General features: G+C 43.0%; 1 protein-coding gene across 1 annotated transcript in view; it reads right to left on the bottom strand.

Moving 5' to 3' along the window:
- The window catches only part of LOC107552419 (neurexin-2-like), a gene marked incomplete at its 3' end in the record, with an annotated part of 297,359 nt that overhangs the window by 239,802 nt on the left and 38,352 nt on the right, over nucleotides 1–19,205 (bottom strand). Inside the window, exon 2 of the mRNA XM_016234286.1 lies at nucleotides 801–2,096. Coding sequence (XP_016089772.1) covers nucleotides 801–1,512 — 712 coding nt within the window. The remainder of the gene's footprint in view (nucleotides 1–800; nucleotides 2,097–19,205) is intronic.

The following is a 19,205-nucleotide window of genomic DNA, read 5'->3' as shown; positions in this document are numbered from 1 at the left end:
CCGCCCAACAAAATAGTGGATTAGTCATTAAATATTCATCAATGACATTTAATATTTTGGCTTTCATTACTATACATGTTTATCTTTCTTCAGAGAAAATATTGACAAAATCAAAAATTTGAGTCGGGAACCACTGGTTGAGTTGACACAGAATTACCCTATTGGTCTTAAATGTGGAAAACAGTTAAAATAGTGAAGGAGCCATAATTCAGAAATGTAACCAACAGAAAGACAGAAAAAATAAATAAATAAAGAACTGGCTGAGATAATAGGCGAAGAACTGATGAGATGAGGAGGAGGAGAGATAGAGAGACAGAAGACAGGAGCAGAGAGTAAAAGCAGTGGGTCTGGAGGACAGAGCAACTGATGAGTGTAGACAAGTATAAAATGGATCTCGCTCGAGAAACGGAATTGCTTTCTAGAACTGAAGACAGCGAGCGATTGGGAGAGAATTGAATGAAACTTGCTTTAGAAAAGAATAAAATACAAGAAGCAGTGATTCATCTCTCTTAGAACAGCCTGAACTGTCTAAAGGGCCGAACACAAAATGTCCAGAAGCGCAACTGAGAGACAGAGAAAGTCCAATCTAAGCAGCACTACAGTCTATAAGAGTTAAAGGGTTCTGTAGTATGACCATTACAACAGTCTGAATGTGTCAGATTAAACACCATAAACAGAAGAATGAAGCACACAGTGCTAAATGTGAGTCTACAAATGGCACTTTATCTGAAAATAATTCCCCTGGATTCATCCAAACCTTGGTAAACACAAAAAGCAGAACCAGTACCAGTCGCCCCTACCTTCTTTGCAGTATTTCCCTCGGAAGCGTGTATGAGAGCAGTCGCAATAGACCTCGCCGAACTGGATGCTGCAGTATCCCCCGTTCAGGCAGGGGTTCTGCTTGACGCACAGATACTCCAGATCATTATGAATGCCGTTGCTGTTGAGTAGAGTGGGAGGCATCTCGCCAACCTTCAGATTAGAGATCAAGCCCATGAACGGAGGCTCGTATTTGACCGTGCTGGAGGTGAGCGCGGACAGACGCACGTCCGGAGGGATGCCCCCCACGAACAGGTCGCTGACGACCGCCATCTCCTTGCGCTTGGAACGCACCTCTGCCACTTTGGTTTCCCCGTCCACCATCAGCATGGTCTCACGGTAGTTACGGGTGAGCAGCACCATGTGCCAGCGGTCGTCGCTGACACGGGTCTCCATCTGGAGGGCGGCTGGCTCGGCGCAGTGGATGGCGAAGCGCAGCTGCAGGTGTCCGCCACCGATGAGCAGCTCCAGAAAGTCACAGTTCCCGCCGTCGTCCAGGTACAGAACCAGCGCCTTGCTCACGTTGGTCTTCAGACTAAAGCTGAGCTCCCCGATCGAGCCGGCCTCCCAGCGGGTGTAACGCGCCCACTGCCCCGGGGCCCCGCCGAACTCCAGGGCCCCGGCTGACAGAAAGAGTCTGCCTAACAGCATCGGCCACAGAGGCCAGAGAGGGGACCAACACCGTGACTTCATTTCACCCACCCTGATGATACAAGCTCAAAAACCTGCTCTCGGCAGAGGCTGAGAGAGCAGTCTCAGAGTGCAGAGTTTCTCTTTGACTTTGCCTGAGAGATGGGAACGAACGCAGAGAAGAGGGGCTGAATTCCCAGAGCTGCCGGATCAGCACAGGTACCTTCTGCCAGACGGTCCGTTGTTCACTCGTTTTCTCGCTCTTTCTTGGCCTGTCTCCACTTTATCCAGACTCTATCTGTAGTCTCTCCATTGGTCGGTGCAGGCAGGGGGTGATTAAGGATAGATGGGAATTGCTGTTTTTATCCCCAGCTTGGTTGCCAATTTAAGTTTTCTTTGAAAGGCTTCCAATTGAGATTTCAAAGCAATGTGATTCCTGGGACTGAGGTTTCCCTCAGGCTGATGTTTCTAATGGAGACGGAGAGGCGTGATGCAGCTATCTTGCGTCCTGTGGACCACAGGTGATGGTCATGGTTGAATCTTTATCTGCGATTCATTTGCCCATGTTCTTCCAAATTGTCTCGTCCTACATGAGGAATCATGGCAGGAACAGTCTACTGGCCTCCAGATTCCGGCATTCTCTGGGCCTACAAGACAAAAGGGAACATTTGATTAGCTACAGCAGCATACACAACCTTACTAAATACAACCAGACAGAGTTTTGAGAGGGATATTCATTGACAAATATCTGCGCAGACACTGAGATTTGAGGTTTGTGAGGTCGTCCACACCTCTGCACAGCAGAAACTGCCTGTGGTGTATCAGATCTGATCAGGCATTTCTGTTCAGTGTGAAAATGACCTGCTACATGCTAAATCACACAGTCAACGTCAGAAAGTTTGAAATGCTGACGTTTGTTGGGCTAGTGTGAACCAGATTTAGAACACAAAGCTCTGAGAAGAAAAAAAACACACAAGAGAACACACAAATGCTCGGCATGACCTGTATGGTGACAAATTCATTCTCAGTTAGTCAAGTCACCTTTATTTGTATAGCGCTTCATACAATACTGATTGTGTCAAAGCAGCTTTACTGAGTCAAACAGAAAAATAGTTTGTCAATAATGCAAGAGGACAATATCAGAGTCATTTTTCCAGTTAAAGGCAGTTCATCATTGATTCAGTGATGTCATCATCCAGCTCAGTTCAGTTTAAATCGTGTCTGCGCAATCAAGTCAATACTGCCAGAAATTAAGTGTTCCCAACTAAGCAAGCCAGAGGCGACAGCGGCAAGGAACCAAAACTCCATCAGTGACAGAATGGAGAAAAAACCTTGGGAGAAACCAGGCTCAGTCGGGGGCCAGTTCTCCTCTGGTCAGACCAAACCAGCAAGGCGTGGTTCCACATACTGTATCGTCTCTCATTACGCTGATGTATCTTAATGAAGATCTGTGTTGAACACTGATGTTTATATTACAGCGCTGCTCTAATCTCATCTTAAACAAAATGGAGTCACTGTCTGAAAAGGCTGATTGCTGCTCGACCCGTCGGCCTTCAATAAGATCTGCCCATTATTTCTGAAGAGAGAATTTAAATGCCAGCATGAAGCGCTCATTATTAAACACTCGTCTTCCTCCACCGGATCTCTCAGTTTAGCAGATCAGCCCTTCTTTGGGGTGAACAATTCCTCAAACATTAACTGCTTATGATCCTCCTCATCTGTAAGTCACTGTGAATAACAGCATCTGCCACATGAACAACTGTAAAATATAAAGGTTTATCTAACCTTTAAATTGGACCACTCCCATCCCTTTAACCACACCCCCTCTACCCCAAACCCCATTTCCCCAAGTCATTTCAGCCAATCGGATGTGCACAAATTGATTGACAGGCACAATATGCTGATCATATTCTTCAATCAGATATAAGTGGGTGTGATATTATTCTGAAAGATTGTGTCCTCAAATATCAGAGATCATGCACACAGCAGAGTTCAATGTGAATTTCAGCTAATAGATCCTAAAGTTTTCTTTTAGTGTAAAAATTAATTATAAATGCTGCAAACGGGTATGTTAATATTGAGCGACCACACTGAATAAATCTTGCAGAACACAGAGCCATGTTTAATGCCGAGCCATTTATTAAAGCGTCAGTGATTGTCAGATGATTATAATGAGCCTCTTCATGCGTATGAATATATAATGTCCACTTCAGAAACCGCAAAGCACTTATTCAATATCCACGTGCCCCGTGGGTCACACCACCGAGAGAGAGTGTGTGTGTGTGTGTGTGTGTGTGAGAGAGAGAGAGAGAGAGAGAGAGAGAGAGAGAGTGTGTGTGTGTGAGAGAGAGAGAGAGAGAGTGTGGGTGTGTGTGTGAGTGATTGAGTGTGTGTGTGAGAGAGAGTGTGTGGGTGTATGTGTGTGTGTGTGTGAGTGTTTGAGAGTTTGTGTGAGTGAGTGAGTGAGTGAGTGAGTGAGTGAGTGAGTGTGTGGGTGTGTGTGAGTGAGTGAGTGAGTGTGTGTCCACAGGAAACACTTTTTTTCACCGGTAATCTGCCAGACAGAAGCCATAGTGTTGTGTTGACATCTGACCCTTAACCCCGTTGTGCTGCATTTCTGCTGAATTATTCAGTTTTCCTTTTAATTTATGTAGTTTTGCACCATTTTATTTTTACGCCAGTTTAATTAGACACAGATGTGTTGGCCATATGTGCATCATTTTGTCATTACATATCTGATTTTGTGTCTGTCATACAGCATCATATAACAAGAAGCATAGTTTAGCAAATTGATGCTTATTAATTAACGTCATGTTTTGTGTGATTCTCGGCTGTGTGTCTGTCTGTAGTCACTCCTCTGTAAAACACACGAGAAGCAGCTGTAACACCACCGTGTCACTTCATTAGCTTTGTTTAAATATCACCTCATTAAAAATAAAACCTCCTAGAACAGGCATCTGGCGTGGCATTCACACAGTTAAAACTGACATGCATTTACACCGGCTAAACTCCCCAGAGATCTGAATGTTACACGTGCTGCATGTGTTAGAGCTGAACTCCGTCTGACTTCACGTCACTTCAAGTAGTGCTGGGCGGTATGACCAAAAATGTATATCACGGTATTTTTCAAAATTATACTATGAACTTTCACGCTTAGTAACACATACAGCTGTGCCCTCACCACAGTGCAACAGTGAAAACATAACAAAAATAAACACCGGTATTCGGTATGAACCGGTATACCGCCCAGCACTTATTTCAAGCCTGTTCGCTTCAGTGTCTATACAGTGACGTTCTCAATATATGCAGCTTTACAAAGAGCTGAGCCACACGCCTCCAGTGAGCAGCCAAAAGCTCTCTTCCTCCTCGGGCTGAAACAGAAACTCATCTGATCCAGACTAACACAGCAACACTGCTAAAGAACTACTCACTGCGCCTGACACGGTTTATGAGCTTCAGCAGATTCTGATTCATTCAAGTCTAATTTCACACATCATGAGAACACAAAGTGAACTGCTGCCATCCATTTAAACAGAGACAGTCTGGCAGAAATGGTTCTGAACAAGAATAAGATTGAAAGTGGACCAGAGAAATCTACTGTTCTGACTTTAAAATGCACAATTTTCCCCAGGGTGCCATGAAGCGGATTCCATGCGAGTCTGTGAGAGAGAACGAACACACACAGATCGTCAGCAAAGGGCAATTCAACCCAAACCGTCTGCATTAAATGATTCTGTATAACCTAGGGTGACCATACGTGCCATTTTCCCAGGACGCGTCCTGGCCAGGTTTTCTATATTGCCTAAAATATCGAAGTATTGGCTTTGTTTGCGTGTGCAGACGATCGGTGTATGACATCAAAATACCATACAGACGGTTCCTTACGCTTTCAAAATGCTCTCGAGGTATTTTGATGTCATACACTCGGCCAGGACGCGTCCTGGGAAAATGGCACGTATGGTCACCCTAGTATAACCAACTTAACTAAAGTGTCAGAAAGCAATTTGCCTCCCGCACACCAACAGCCTCAAATCTGCACCTTATTAGCGCGGCTGGACGCTGGTCTGAACCGGCTCTAATTCAGCTGCCGGGTCTCAGACGGACTGATCGATGAAAGACTGATGGGAAAATGGTGAGACCGGAAGTGCTAAAGGGAGCGGGAGAATGTGACTGATATGAGCGTGACTCTAACGAGCTTCAGCACACCAGCGGCCAATCGAATTAATGACGTGTGCCAATTAATTAATCAATTAAACCACATATAGAGAAAAGCACTCTAGTGGAAGCCTTTCAAAGACATTATCGTGGCACATGAGTAAATGAGTTGCATTGTCTATATAGAGTGAGCTTCTCATTATTGATCACCAGTCAATCAATGACCTTCAGTCTGCAGTGATCAGATCAATATGTCAGAGGTTTGGTGTTCAGTCTGTTTTTACATTAATAGCATGTGTCACTGTTAAACAGTCGAGTGTAGAGACTCTACTCAAGTCAAATTGATTTGTAAAGCTCTTTTCACACATTTTCAAAGCAGCTTTACAAAAAATCATGATGTTAATTTCTTCCTGTCTTATGGGCACATTTAGCTGGGTGATAATATGGTTTATATTTTGTGACAATATAGAAGCAATCAAGCGGTTGAGATTTGCTATGAAGTGTATATTGCTCTATATACTGTGTGTAATGTGGATAAACCTGGACACGCTTATATATTCAATTCAGCTTCACATCTAGAGCTGAGATAACACGGTTTGGCTGCAGTGAGCGAGAGAGACGCAGACAGCAGCATTAGTGTGACCGCATCAGCTGCTGCTCCTCACACACACTGACAGATTGCATTCTGGGAGCTGAAGTCACACGGCGCCTGGAAGCAAAGGTGTGTTGTGCCTGTTCTCTTCCTCTGATCCTTGTGCAACTGAGTGACATTTAAACAGAGGACAGGCGCGCTGCACTAGAGCTCCACACGCATTCCAGATGTGTTGCATGTTGTCACAAAATATTAACGTGTGTTAAATGAGCTGCTCCTCTTCCCTGGATCATTTCTATAACCCTGTCTGATGGGAAGCAATGAACTCCACAGAGAGAAAGAAAGCGATGACGTGATGATCAGAGCTGCGCTCCACTTCTGATTTGAATGCGCTTTCCTCGCTAACTTCCTCCCACCAGATGAAAAATAACAACAATACAATTAACTCTGACTGTGTAAAAACTCATCTTAAGGTAGCTGCAAGTATTATGTGGTTAATCTCCAACACTAGCACCCATCACGCACTAGAGCTGTGTTGGTGTAAGTGAAGCGTGATCTGCTGTGACGTCACAATCGTGTTGCATTGTGGGATATGGAGATGCCTGGAGTGTACAGATGAGTGGACTCGCTCCCTCCGAGACTGCCCTTTCTGCAGTTCTGCAGTGTTAGGAAGGTAAAGGGAACACAATACATCAATAATGTCTCTCAAGTAAATGTCTAAGGAGAACACATTTTGAAAATACCACTTCCATCACTTTTTGATTATCTTTTGTATCTTGATTTAAGGATACTTCATGTAAAATCTAAGACTTCTGCTCTGATTTAAGACCCACGGAAACCCTGTTTTATATATATATATATTTCTATATTTAAAATTCTTTAAATATAATTAGTACAATAACATTCACAAAAACATGAAAGTGTTTGTGGTCTTTCAACAGGCCTTCAGTAGATCCTGACACACGATCATGAACTGATGCCTATAATGCATTGTGTTCCCGCTGTGCTAACGCCGCTGTAAACCCTGAGCTCCAGCACAACGCATCCCTTCCTGTCAGAGAAATGGAGGAGAGGCGTAACACTGCACACAACACAGCGCTGATAAGACGCTCTAGGGCACTACACCGGGGACGAGGGTGCGAGCGGGGCCTGACACGCGCTGTTATCTGCACTCACTCCAGTGCGTTTGGGTGGGATCGCTGCAGTTTCCTCAACATACACTGATCTGAGGTCAGCTGTGGGATCTGTAGGATAAACGGCCTGCGTGTGACACCTGAGAAATGCTGATCTCAGGTCAGGTTCAATCATGTGCAGCTCCACAGGGCTTCAGCGCTCGTATCCTCACAGCAGTCACTTCAAGGCACCTCTATTTCTATAGTGCTTTATACAATACAGATCGTGTCAAAGCAGTCTCACAGTGTTAAACGGGAAAACAGTGTCTCAATAATGCAACAAATAATTCCTAGAGAACAGGAAAACACATTTGCATGCCGCCTACATACAGACAAAACCATTAAAAAAGAATACAGATAAATAGTGAAACACTTTCTCAGCATTACGCCTGTGAGTTTAGCCTAACATGCTTAACATACATGCTAATTAATGTATTTTGTGTGTTTTGCGCTAACGGCGATCTGTCGTCCAGCAGCAGAGGAACATGGCGCTTTCGGACAGCTAAACATTTAACCTCCTGCATCTGTTCATCTCTGGCGAGAGATGCTGCTCTCAAATATTGTGAGAGGCAAAAATCAGTGGACAGGAAGGTAACTCTATGGGCATTTTTACCTTTTATAAAGCATTTTCTAAAAGTGTGCATCATCTTTTGAGTCAAATTCTTACATTTAATCAGTCAATTAGAATAAAAGACATTTGGGCTGTTATTTGTTTCCAGACAAATTACATCAGTATCAAAATTCATCTTTGCAATGCAGAGGAAACACAGAAGCTGCATGGGTTGAACTCCCACACAGAGGGACATGAATGCATTTAACCTGCAGTTACAAAAGCATAAATAATATTTTGTTATTTTAAACGTAAAGGGGTCATATGATGCTTTTTTTAAAGATCATTATTTTGTGTAAGCCACGGTTCAGACAGCTGACTCTACTGTGATGTGATGCTGTCTCTCTCTCTCATGCACGCACGCATCTGTTCTTGGCGAGAGATGCTGCTCTCAAATATTTGCTCTACGAGAACGTGACACCAAGCTCACTTATTTATCTCAGTTTCATACCGACAAGGCCAGGGCATCGCTAGCCACAAGCTTCACTGAAATATTCCTCATAAATCCTTAAGTGTCAATGGATGTTTATTTTCTCAAGTGTGTGTGTTTCCATCTGAAGCTAGCGATGCCAGATTCATTAATGAATCACTCTCCTGATCTAATCAAACGGGTTTGGCAAACTCATGTATGCACTGGATTGGTTTTTCACACTGAAATAACAGGATATTTCATAAGACCGTGCTGGAGCAGCTGGATATGTACCTACAATCCAGTGTCGCAAACAAAGCTGGCAAATGCCTTCTATCACTTTCCTGTGCTGAAGCGTCTCTTTATTGCACATGCAGCTTGTGAACGACAGGTATTTATATCCAAATCAGCATTAAATGAGTATCAATATATGGGCATCCCTGCTTACTGCTGAGGATGTGTTTGATTTTTATATTTATGGGAGTCAAGACACGATTTTGATACTGGGAGTATTTTTCATTTGACATTTTCAAAATACAATATTTGCAATCTAAATTCAACCGCTTGACTACACAGAAAAAGACACGGTTCCTGATTGTATGTGTTTATGGAGAAATGCTACTGTTTCTCCACAGCCCTGGAAACTCCCTCAGGAACCAAACTCAGTAACACGGGTAATACTGCGTCTGCACGGGCAGGTGAGGCAGAGCCCCAACTAAATATTCATCCACAACATAGACCTCTATATACACTGAATCAATGTGTTCAGCATTCTGCAACAAATATTTTTCGGATTTTCTAGACTATTTTAAGTCGTAAAGTAAGCAGTATATATTAAAATCCTCCCGAGCTTTATGTTTCTATGTGGAGTAGTGCATCAAATGGAAACAAAGCTGGCAAATGCCTTCTATCACTTTCCTGTGCTGAAGCGTCTCTTTATTGCACATGCAGCTTGTGAACGACAGGTATTTATATCCAAATCAGCATTAAATGAGTATCAGTATATGGGCATCCCTGCTTACTGCTGAGGATGTGTTTGATTTTTATATTTATGGGAGTCAAGAAACGATTTTGATACTGGGAGTATTTTTCATTTGACATTTTCAAAATACAATATTTGCAATCTAAATTCAACCGCTTGACTACACAGAAAAAGACACGGTTCCTGATTGTATGTGTTTATGGAGAAATGCTACTGTTTCTCCACAGCCCTGGAAACTCCCTCAGGAACCAAACTCAGTAACACGGGTAATACTGCGTCTGCACGGGCAGGTGAGGCAGAGCCCCAACTAAATATTCATCCACAACATAGACCTCTATATACACTGAATCAATGTGTTCAGCATTCTGCAACAAATATTTTTCGGATTTTCTAGACTATTTTAAGTCGTAAAGCAAGCAGTATATATTAAAATCCTCCCGAGCTTTATGTTTCTATGTGGAGTAGTGCATCAAATGAACAAAGTAGGCTATACGTTAAATCCTTCAGTTTAAATGTGCTCACATGAATAGCCTTTATATGGTTCTGTTGTGTTTGTTTTGTTTATTCTGAGAACAGACTTATGATCTTCTTTCTCCACAACTTGTAACATTCTAAATGTGATAAACACTACATTAAGGCAATTATTATACAGCACTTTATGCCTGTAACATTACTTCGAGCCTGTCAATCAACATTAGCACGCCACCCACAGGATAACGCAAGGACATCTCTGCCAAAATGTTGTCCCCATGTGTTCAGAGATTAGAATATAAAGCTTACAAGATGTTTTTCATATATTAGCGCTACGACCCAGAATCTGTTCCACCTAAATTTACGGTCAGGAGCCGCTACTGTATTTAAGAAATGTTTCGTAAAGCATGATGTTCTTAGATCTCATTCATCTTCATCTGGTGGATTTGCTCAGAAACAGATGTTTGTGACAGACAGTCAGATCTGCTTCTGCTCGCTCGCGCTGCTAAAGCCTCCTGCAGACTCCTGACGCTCACACCGTCCCTCGGAGCCGCAGGAGGCTCGTCCTCTCATCAGGCCAGCGCTATAATCAGTTCTGCCACATGGCGCTCGGAGGAAACGCGCTGGGCGGACGTTTAATGCGCTTGAGTGAATGTGGCTAATCACGGCTGTAAATCTGGGCTAGAGTCTCATGCTAAACAGATGAAGCTCAGTCCCGCCGTGAGGCAGCGCTCGCATTCATTACCCCAGAGCACCGCCTGCACCTCTCCACTTTAGTTTCTCATATTTTCCCTCTCTTCTCACTCACATTCTGTCTCTCAAGTCAAATGTTTATCCAATCAGCACTGATTATTATTATACAGCACTTTATGCCTGTAACATTACTTCGAGCCTGTCAATCAACATTAGCACACCACCCACAGGATAACGCAAGGACATCTCTGCCAAAATGTTGTCCCCATGTGTTCAGAGATTAGAATATAAAGCTTACAAGATGTTTTTCATATATTAGCGCTACGACCCAGAATCTGTTCCACCTAAATTTACGGTCAGGAGCCGCTACTGTATTTAAGAAATGTTTCGTAAAGCATGATGTTCTTAGATCTCATTCATCTTCATCTGGTGGATTTGCTCAGAAACAGATGTTTGTGACAGACAGTCAGATCTGCTTCTGCTCGCTCGCGCTGCTAAAGCCTCCTGCAGACTCCTGACGCTCACACCGTCCCTCGGAGCCGCAGGAGGCTCGTCCTCTCATCAGGCCAGCGCTATAATCAGTTCTGCCACATGGCGCTCGGAGGAAACGCGCTGGGCGGACGTTTAATGCGCTTGAGTGAATGTGGCTAATCACGGCTGTAAATCTGGGCTAGAGTCTCATGCTAAACAGATGAAGCTCAGTCCCGCCGTGAGGCAGCGCTCGCATTCATTACCCCAGAGCACCGCCTGCACCTCTCCACTTTAGTTTCTCATATTTTCCCTCTCTTCTCACTCACATTCTGTCTCTCAAGTCAAATGTTTATCCAATCAGCACTGATTACTTCTGCTGTTAATAAAGCCTATTTGAGGCGGTTTTGATTAGCCAATCAAACACGTGTAGCTCCTAACGGCGCCGCTTTCCTGTTTGATTTCCAGACCGAGCGCCACCTCTGCTGCGCTTTCTGGCGTGACCCCGCAGAGCTAGTGCGTACTTCTTACTGAACAAGACGCTCAGAATGACAATGAGCCGGTTGACGCTTTAGCTTTAGCACTGCTAATTAGTGTTGCACGACAGACCAGTACAACAAAGTATCGCTATACCCTGCTTTTTAAAAAAAGGATGATTCCTCTTTTTACTAGTACCGGTACTTTAAGAATGGCAGTGTTTTAATAAGAGCCGCCCTTCCTGAGTTTAGCATGCGTGCAGCGTTGTTCTTCCACTCCCTGCATGCACACTGGCCGGGGCTAACTTTATATATCCGCGCTGCGCGGCACGCTTAAACTGATCAACAATTTAGAGTGAACAGGAAATATGCATGAATGAGAAAATAAAGAGCTTCAGCATAATAAACCCCAAAAACAACTGGCTCACTATCACACGCGCACAGAAAGCGGCTCAGCATGCGATCGCCAATTCAGATCTCCTTCACTGCTTATTGTGCATCAACGGTCAAATACACACAATTATGTTAATATACGGCTGGAAAATAATTCAATATCAATATGTATCGCGATATAATGTTTTTCAATAACGGTGATATGATTTTTAAACACATTTCCGATATTTCGATACACATTACCAGTGTTTCCCCTACATTGATGTATTTGTGGCGTTTGACTTCGTTGAATAAACATGAGCACTGCACGCTTCACAGTCATAACACGGCGCGGGTGTTTTATATGAATGCATCTCTGAAGGGAACCGACTGTCTTCAGAATAGTTTAGATGGCATTTTCATTTTCCATTTCAGTTTTTGAACAGTAAGATCTTTAATGTGTTATAAAGAAGTCTCTTCTGCTCACCAAGCCTGCATTTATTTGATCTGAAGTACAGCAAAAGCAGTAATATTGTGAAATCATATTACAGTGTAAAGCAGCTGTTTTCTATGTGAATCTCTGTTAAACTGTAATGTATTTCTGTGATGCACAGCTGTATTTTCAGCATCATTCCTCCAGTCTTCAGTGTCACATGATCTTCAGAAATCAATGATTATCAATATTTAAAACAGTTGAGTACATTTTTTTCCTGGATTCTTTGATGAATAGAAAGATCAGCATTTATCTGAAATAAAAAGCTTTTGTAACATTATACACTATTCCATTCAGTATAATTTTTATAATTTTTTTGTGAAAGAAATTATAGAAATGAATACTTTTATTTAGCAAGGATGCTTAAAATTGATCAAAAGTGATGATAAAGGCATTTATGATGTTACAAAAGATTTATATTTCAGATAAATAGTTCATATCGATATCGGAATTATATTGATTATAATATATACATATTATATGTTAATATGGCCATCTTGGCTTATGACTTAAGTGAAAGTAAACCGTTGAAAAAGAAAATGTGTGTGTATCAATAAATTGGATCCGTGCGGCTCTTAAAGTGACAGCAGACTAATATCCCTGCAGCTCTGCATCTATAATGTTTCTCAAACAACAAAAGACAGAGAGAAAATCACTCACTGATCTTGACTGACTGACTTCAGTAGCTTTAATAAGGATCAATGTATATTTCATTCATACAGTGAAGACTAAGCAATCCTTTATTTTCACATTTAGATTTTTCAATTTCTGTATTTCTTACTTGAATGCTACTGTTAAATAGGCCTACTTTACCTGAAAACACTGTTTATTTCATTTGTGTCTTTGTTTTACTGTATTTCTCCTTTTGTTTGTTACTTACATCCATGTTCTTATTAATAATAACAGAGATCAAATAACAAAGATGACCATATCATGATTCAAATTGTTAATATAAAACAAAACGAATCACCGTGAATTTATGTTGTTGATATATTTGTTGTGTGTTATGTGATTTATGTTGTGACGCGTGAACTTTTTCACCATGACAAGGCCACTGGGATCAATAATAATCATCTACATTGGCTTTACCCTTTTAGCTAACTCACCAATGTAGCAAAGATCTATATGTACCTGAAGGCACGGCTGTATCATATACTAGTGTAGTATATATTTATTAATGCCATGTCAGCATCAAAGGCTATTTTCATGGCAAAAACCATAAAAAAATACAAGTATAACAAATACAATAAAAACAAACAAGCACAAGTTATATCACACAAGACTTTTTACATTAACGTGATAAAAATTATAAAAGTTTTCCTGGCAAAATTGTACTAAATAACTCTTTAAGTGGGTTCACTTCATAAAAGAGTGTTCTCTGTACATTTATCATATACTAGTAGTGTGGTGGCACTGGCATGTGATTTTTCATTTATTTATTATTTTAAATGGGGAGTAAACGCTCAAAAAGCAGGGCAGACACACGCTGGTCAACAGATTTCAGGGATCCTTTTTTTAGCTGATAGTTAAAATGATGAACTTCAAGCTAACTATAACTATCATTTGTGGGTCATCTATTACTCAATTACTTTTCATGTTGTTTTAAATTCGTCGCGGTATCGGTTCAGTAGTAGTATCGGGATATTTTAGTCAAGTATTGTATCAAAGTCATAACTTTGGTATGGTGCCAACACTACTGCTAATACAGGAGCAGCAAGCGCTCTCACTGCCAGATGAACACACACTAAACACTGCTGTTTAGGAATCATGTTTAATGTCACTGATGTGTCCAATGCTCTTTTCACAGCAGAAATGGCTCCGTTCCATCAGATGAAGCAATAAACTGAAGACTGAAGACACAAACCATGCGACCTGAAGTCACTCGCTCTCTTTCATTAACTCCTGTCGCGGGCGGCTCGGCTCAGGTGACTGACCTCAGAGGGCAAAGGTCAACCTTCACACACAGCATGTGTGTCAGATATGATCTCTTCTCTGAAAAACCGGGATCTTCCTTCTGCCTCTGGCTAATCACATTCATCATGAATAATTCAGCCCGCTAACAATTCAGCCCTCAGTCATCTTCAAATACATGCAAACTACTGCAAATCATCTGCACAACTAATGCATGCATATTAATGAGTGGGCGGGGCCTCTCATGCTCATCTGCATCTCCTGTTGAAATAGGAATGTGTTCCAGCAGACGGATCTCTCTGTAAATGCCCTGCGTCTCAAACGGCTGCGTTTAATGGAAATCATTACAGCAGACAGACAGAAAGCGGACGCTCTTTTTCCTTTGCTTTGAAACAGCGAGGCCTCGGCATCAATCAATCAATGCCAGAGAGGCCGATGAATCGTATAAATAATTAAAACGTCTTGGTTAAGAGATTACAGCGAGACTCTTATTGAACAAACACAAGGAGAACTGCTGGACTCCACTGTATTTGATGCTGAAATCAGATTATTGAATGAAACGGCTGAATCAGCAGCAAGAGCGAGTTACAGAACGAGCCGTCTCACTCTCTGCCTGTCTGTCTCTCACGTCACGGGTTTGTGAAGCACGTCCGGTTTAGTCAGACAAATTCACAATAATAATACCAATCATGATTTAATTCACACAAACACCACTGATACACACAAAACCACTAAACATATTCACACTCAACTAACCCTTCAACCTGACAGACCTTCAGAGCACACACACACACACACTCTCTCTCTCTCTCTCTCTCTCTCTCTCTCTCTCTCTCTCTCTCTCTCTCTCTCTCTCTCTCTCTCTCTCTCTCTCTCTCTCTCTCTCTCTCTCTCTCTCTCTCTCTCTCTCTCTCTCTCTCTCTCTCTCTCTCTCTCTCTCTCTCTCTCTCTCTCTCTCTCTCTCTCTCTCTCTCTCTCTCTCTCTCTCTCTCTCTCTCTCTCTCTCTCTCTCTCTCTCTCTCTCTCTCTCTCTCTCTCTCTCTCTCTCTCTCTCTCTCTCTCTCTCTCTCTCTCTCTCTCTCTCTCTCTCTCTCTCTCTCTCTCTCTCTCTCTCTCTCTCTCTCTCTCTCTCTCTCTCTCTCTCTCTCTCTCTCTCTCTCTCTCTCTCTCTCTCTCTCTCTCTCTCTCTCTCTCTCTCTCTCTCTCTCTCTCTCTCTCTCTCTCTCTCTCTCTCTCTCTCTCTCTCTCTCTCTCTCTCTCTCTCTCTCTCTCTCTCTCTCTCTCTCTCTCTCTCTCTCTCTCTCTCTCTCTCTCTCTCTCTCTCTCTCTCTCTCTCTCTCTCTCTCTCTCTCTCTCTCTCTCTCTCTCTCTCTCTCTCTCTCTCTCTCTCTCTCTCTCTCTCTCTCTCTCTCTCTCTCTCTCTCTCTCTCTCTCTCTCTCTCTCTCTCTCTCTCTCTCTCTCTCTCTCTCTCTCTCTCTCTCTCTCTCTCTCTCTCTCTCTCTCTCTCTCTCTCTCTCTCTCTCTCTCTCTCTCTCTCTCTCTCTCTCTCTCTCTCTCTCTCTCTCTCTCTCTCTCTCTCTCTCTCTCTCTCTCTCTCTCTCTCTCTCTCTCTCTCTCTCTCTCTCTCTCTCTCTCTCTCTCTCTCTCTCTCTCTCTCTCTCTCTCTCTCTCTCTCTCTCTCTCTCTCTCTCTCTCTCTCTCTCTCTCTCTCTCTCTCTCTCTCTCTCTCTCTCTCTCTCTCTCTCTCTCTCTCTCTCTCTCTCTCTCTCTCTCTCTCTCTCTCTCTCTCTCTCTCTCTCTCTCTCTCTCTCTCTCTCTCTCTCTCTCTCTCTCTCTCTCTCTCTCTCTCTCTCTCTCTCTCTCTCTCTCTCTCTCTCTCTCTCTCTCTCTCTCTCTCTCTCTCTCTCTCTCTCTCTCTCTCTCTCTCTCTCTCTCTCTCTCTCTCTCTCTCTCTCTCTCTCTCTCTCTCTCTCTCTCTCTCTCTCTCTCTCTCTCTCTCTCTCTCTCTCTCTCTCTCTCTCTCTCTCTCTCTCTCTCTCTCTCTCTCTCTCTCTCTCTCTCTCTCTCTCTCTCTCTCTCTCTCTCTCTCTCTCTCTCTCTCTCTCTCTCTCTCTCTCTCTCTCTCTCTCTCTCTCTCTCTCTCTCTCTCTCTCTCTCTCTCTCTCTCTCTCTCTCTCTCTCTCTCTCTCTCTCTCTCTCTCTCTCTCTCTCTCTCTCTCTCTCTCTCTCTCTCTCTCTCTCTCTCTCTCTCTCTCTCTCTCTCTCTCTCTCTCTCTCTCTCTCTCTCTCTCTCTCTCTCTCTCTCTCTCTCTCTCTCTCTCTCTCTCTCTCTCTCTCTCTCTCTCTCTCTCTCTCTCTCTCTCTCTCTCTCTCTCTCTCTCTCTCTCTCTCTCTCTCTCTCTCTCTCTCTCTCTCTCTCTCTCTCTCACACACACACACGCACACACACACACACACACACACACACACAAACAAATACCCACACTTTCACATACACACACATACGCACACACACACACGCGCACACATACGCGCACACATACGCACACACACGCACACACACACACACAAACACTCTCTGTGTGTGAAATGGCTGCCTCTCGGACTCCATTTTCTGCACAGGCTCTGTTTTTGGCGTAATCTGCTGCTAAGAGTCTGTTATTAAAGCTCCTTTTCTCCTTCAGCGATACTGCAGCCTCCCACGGCCGTAATTGAGGTATTTTCTCTCCATTTTGGTTTTGTGTTGGGAATAAAAGTGTCATGTGGCGAATAACACCTGAACACACAAAAGCCAGAGAACAGACGTGATTAACTGTCATTAATTCAGAGAGAATGCGCTTCTGCCCGTATTAAAATCAGAGTTTGATGGGAAGACGCGTGTCCTGCTGGGCTGAAAGCGCTGAGAGAGTCTGACTGCTAGAGAATAACAGCATGTGTGGCTCTGAAGGACAATAAATGCCAATGTTTGGATTTTACTTCATTGAAAGATCCAGAACAAAAGCACAAAACATCCACTGGTTTAAATGTGCTTTACATAAGCAAAGGAATCAAATCTGCCACTTGATCAGCATTTCTGCATCTGATTCACACCTGCTGCAATCTGAGAAACTTAAATCAAGTGGCTATCAATCATTTTAGCGCACGCTTCCTTTCTATGCAAATTTGGCTCACTTAAAATGATTTCTGGAAAGCCAGCATGACTGAGAAACTCTTTGCTCTGCCACCCACACCATATAATCTGAACTTAGGTACTGCTAGCAAATTCCCAGAACTCGAGCTCAGAGTGCGAGCAGAGACGTAGGGGTGAACTCATTCAGAAGGTAAGAAGGTGCAGATCCATGACAAGCTTTGAAAACTAGGAGGAGTATCTTAAACTGAATACGATAGATAACGGGGAGCCAATGTAGTTGCTGAGAGACAAGAGTGATGTGGGATCAGATTTTCTGGTAAAAGTCGGGGCAAGAGCAGCTGAATTTAGAATTAGCTGCAAGCGATTAAGAGCTTTGTTGGGTAGGCCATATAACACGGAGTCACAATAGTCCAGACGCAAAGTTATGAAAGCATGAGTAAAAGATTCAGCATCTTTGAAATGGTCATATATGGTCAATATTGCAAAGATGAAAAAAACAGGACTTGGCAAGCTGGTTGATATGGGGTTCAAAGCATAGTGTGGAATCAAATAGTACACCAAGATTGTACAGTGTGGGAGGGATGAACTATAGCTCCGTCGATGTTAATAGAGTCAAGATGATGGGCCAACTAACAGAATCTGTTTTCTGTAATCTGTTCGCATGGTCCATAAAAACAAGAGACGCTTCTGTCTGCCCCCGCCGGCATGAAGCTGTCAATCACTCTGACATCACTCACAGGAGGTTACTGATCCCGCCCTCCACAGCTGTCAATCAAAGCAGACACCGTCTCCTCTGCAGTCTGTGAGTGAAGGTGTTTGTGAAGGTGACGAGATCAAATCTGTTTGTGTCTGATGTACGGGACATCGTTCAGTTCCTTTCTGTCGTGAACATCTCTACACATCTGAATGCAAGAGAGCATCTGGTGTTCACATCACACTGTAAAATAAAGTGAATATTAATCAGGTCATTCAGACACTGCTAGGTGACCTATCAGGTGAGTACAGTCCCATAACTTAATAAATATTAATGAGCCTTCATGCTTTCACATATAATTAACGCACTTTTAAGAGCACCTTCCTTTCAGACAGGTGAATCCTGCTCGGCAAACATCCCATAATGTAAATAACATTAGTTAGTAAAGCCTTCGACTTTAGCAGAACTGAGTAAAAATTAGTGGTAGTATTTGTTCACCTCACTATACAAACAAACAAACAAATAAATAAATCTGATGAATATAAATCTGATAAACAGATGAAATGATTGAAATGAGTCAAACCTGTTGTAGGATATCAGACCGAATCAGACAATCTAAGATTTGGTCAAAACCGAGTTGAGGCACGAGGAGTCACAAAAATTCCACAGAGGCCCCTGACAACAGGATGTCATAAATCAGACCCCAGCCTCTCTGAAGCAAGCCTAAACCTAAATCAGAAACGGATCTCCACATATGTGTCTCTGTGTGTGTGTGTGCACCCACACTCTCTCTCTCACGTGCACACACACACTCACACACACACACACACACTCTCTCTCACACACAGACCACCGGGACAAGACCACAGGAACCAGACGAATCCTTTGCACAATGTGACTTTGCTGCAGCCTGGAATTGAACTGCTGGTTTTCTCTGGCCAGAGAAGAACTGGCCCCCCGACTGAGCCTGGTTTCTCCCAAGGTTTTTTCTCCATTCTGTCACCGATGGAGTTTTGGTTCCTTGCCGCTGTCGCCTCTGGCTTGCTTAGTTGGGAACACTTCATTTCCAGCGTTATCGTTGACATGATTGCAAAGATATTATTTAAACTGAACTGAGCTGGATGATA

Source organism: Sinocyclocheilus grahami, unplaced genomic scaffold (genome assembly GCF_001515645.1).
Source record: "Sinocyclocheilus grahami isolate Dianchi unplaced genomic scaffold, SAMN03320097.WGS_v1.1 scaffold450.1, whole genome shotgun sequence".
Classification (NCBI taxonomy): domain Eukaryota; kingdom Metazoa; phylum Chordata; class Actinopteri; order Cypriniformes; family Cyprinidae; genus Sinocyclocheilus; species Sinocyclocheilus grahami.
The sequence above is the reverse complement of the archived record's forward strand: the minus strand, read 5'-3'. Positions and strand labels throughout refer to the sequence as shown.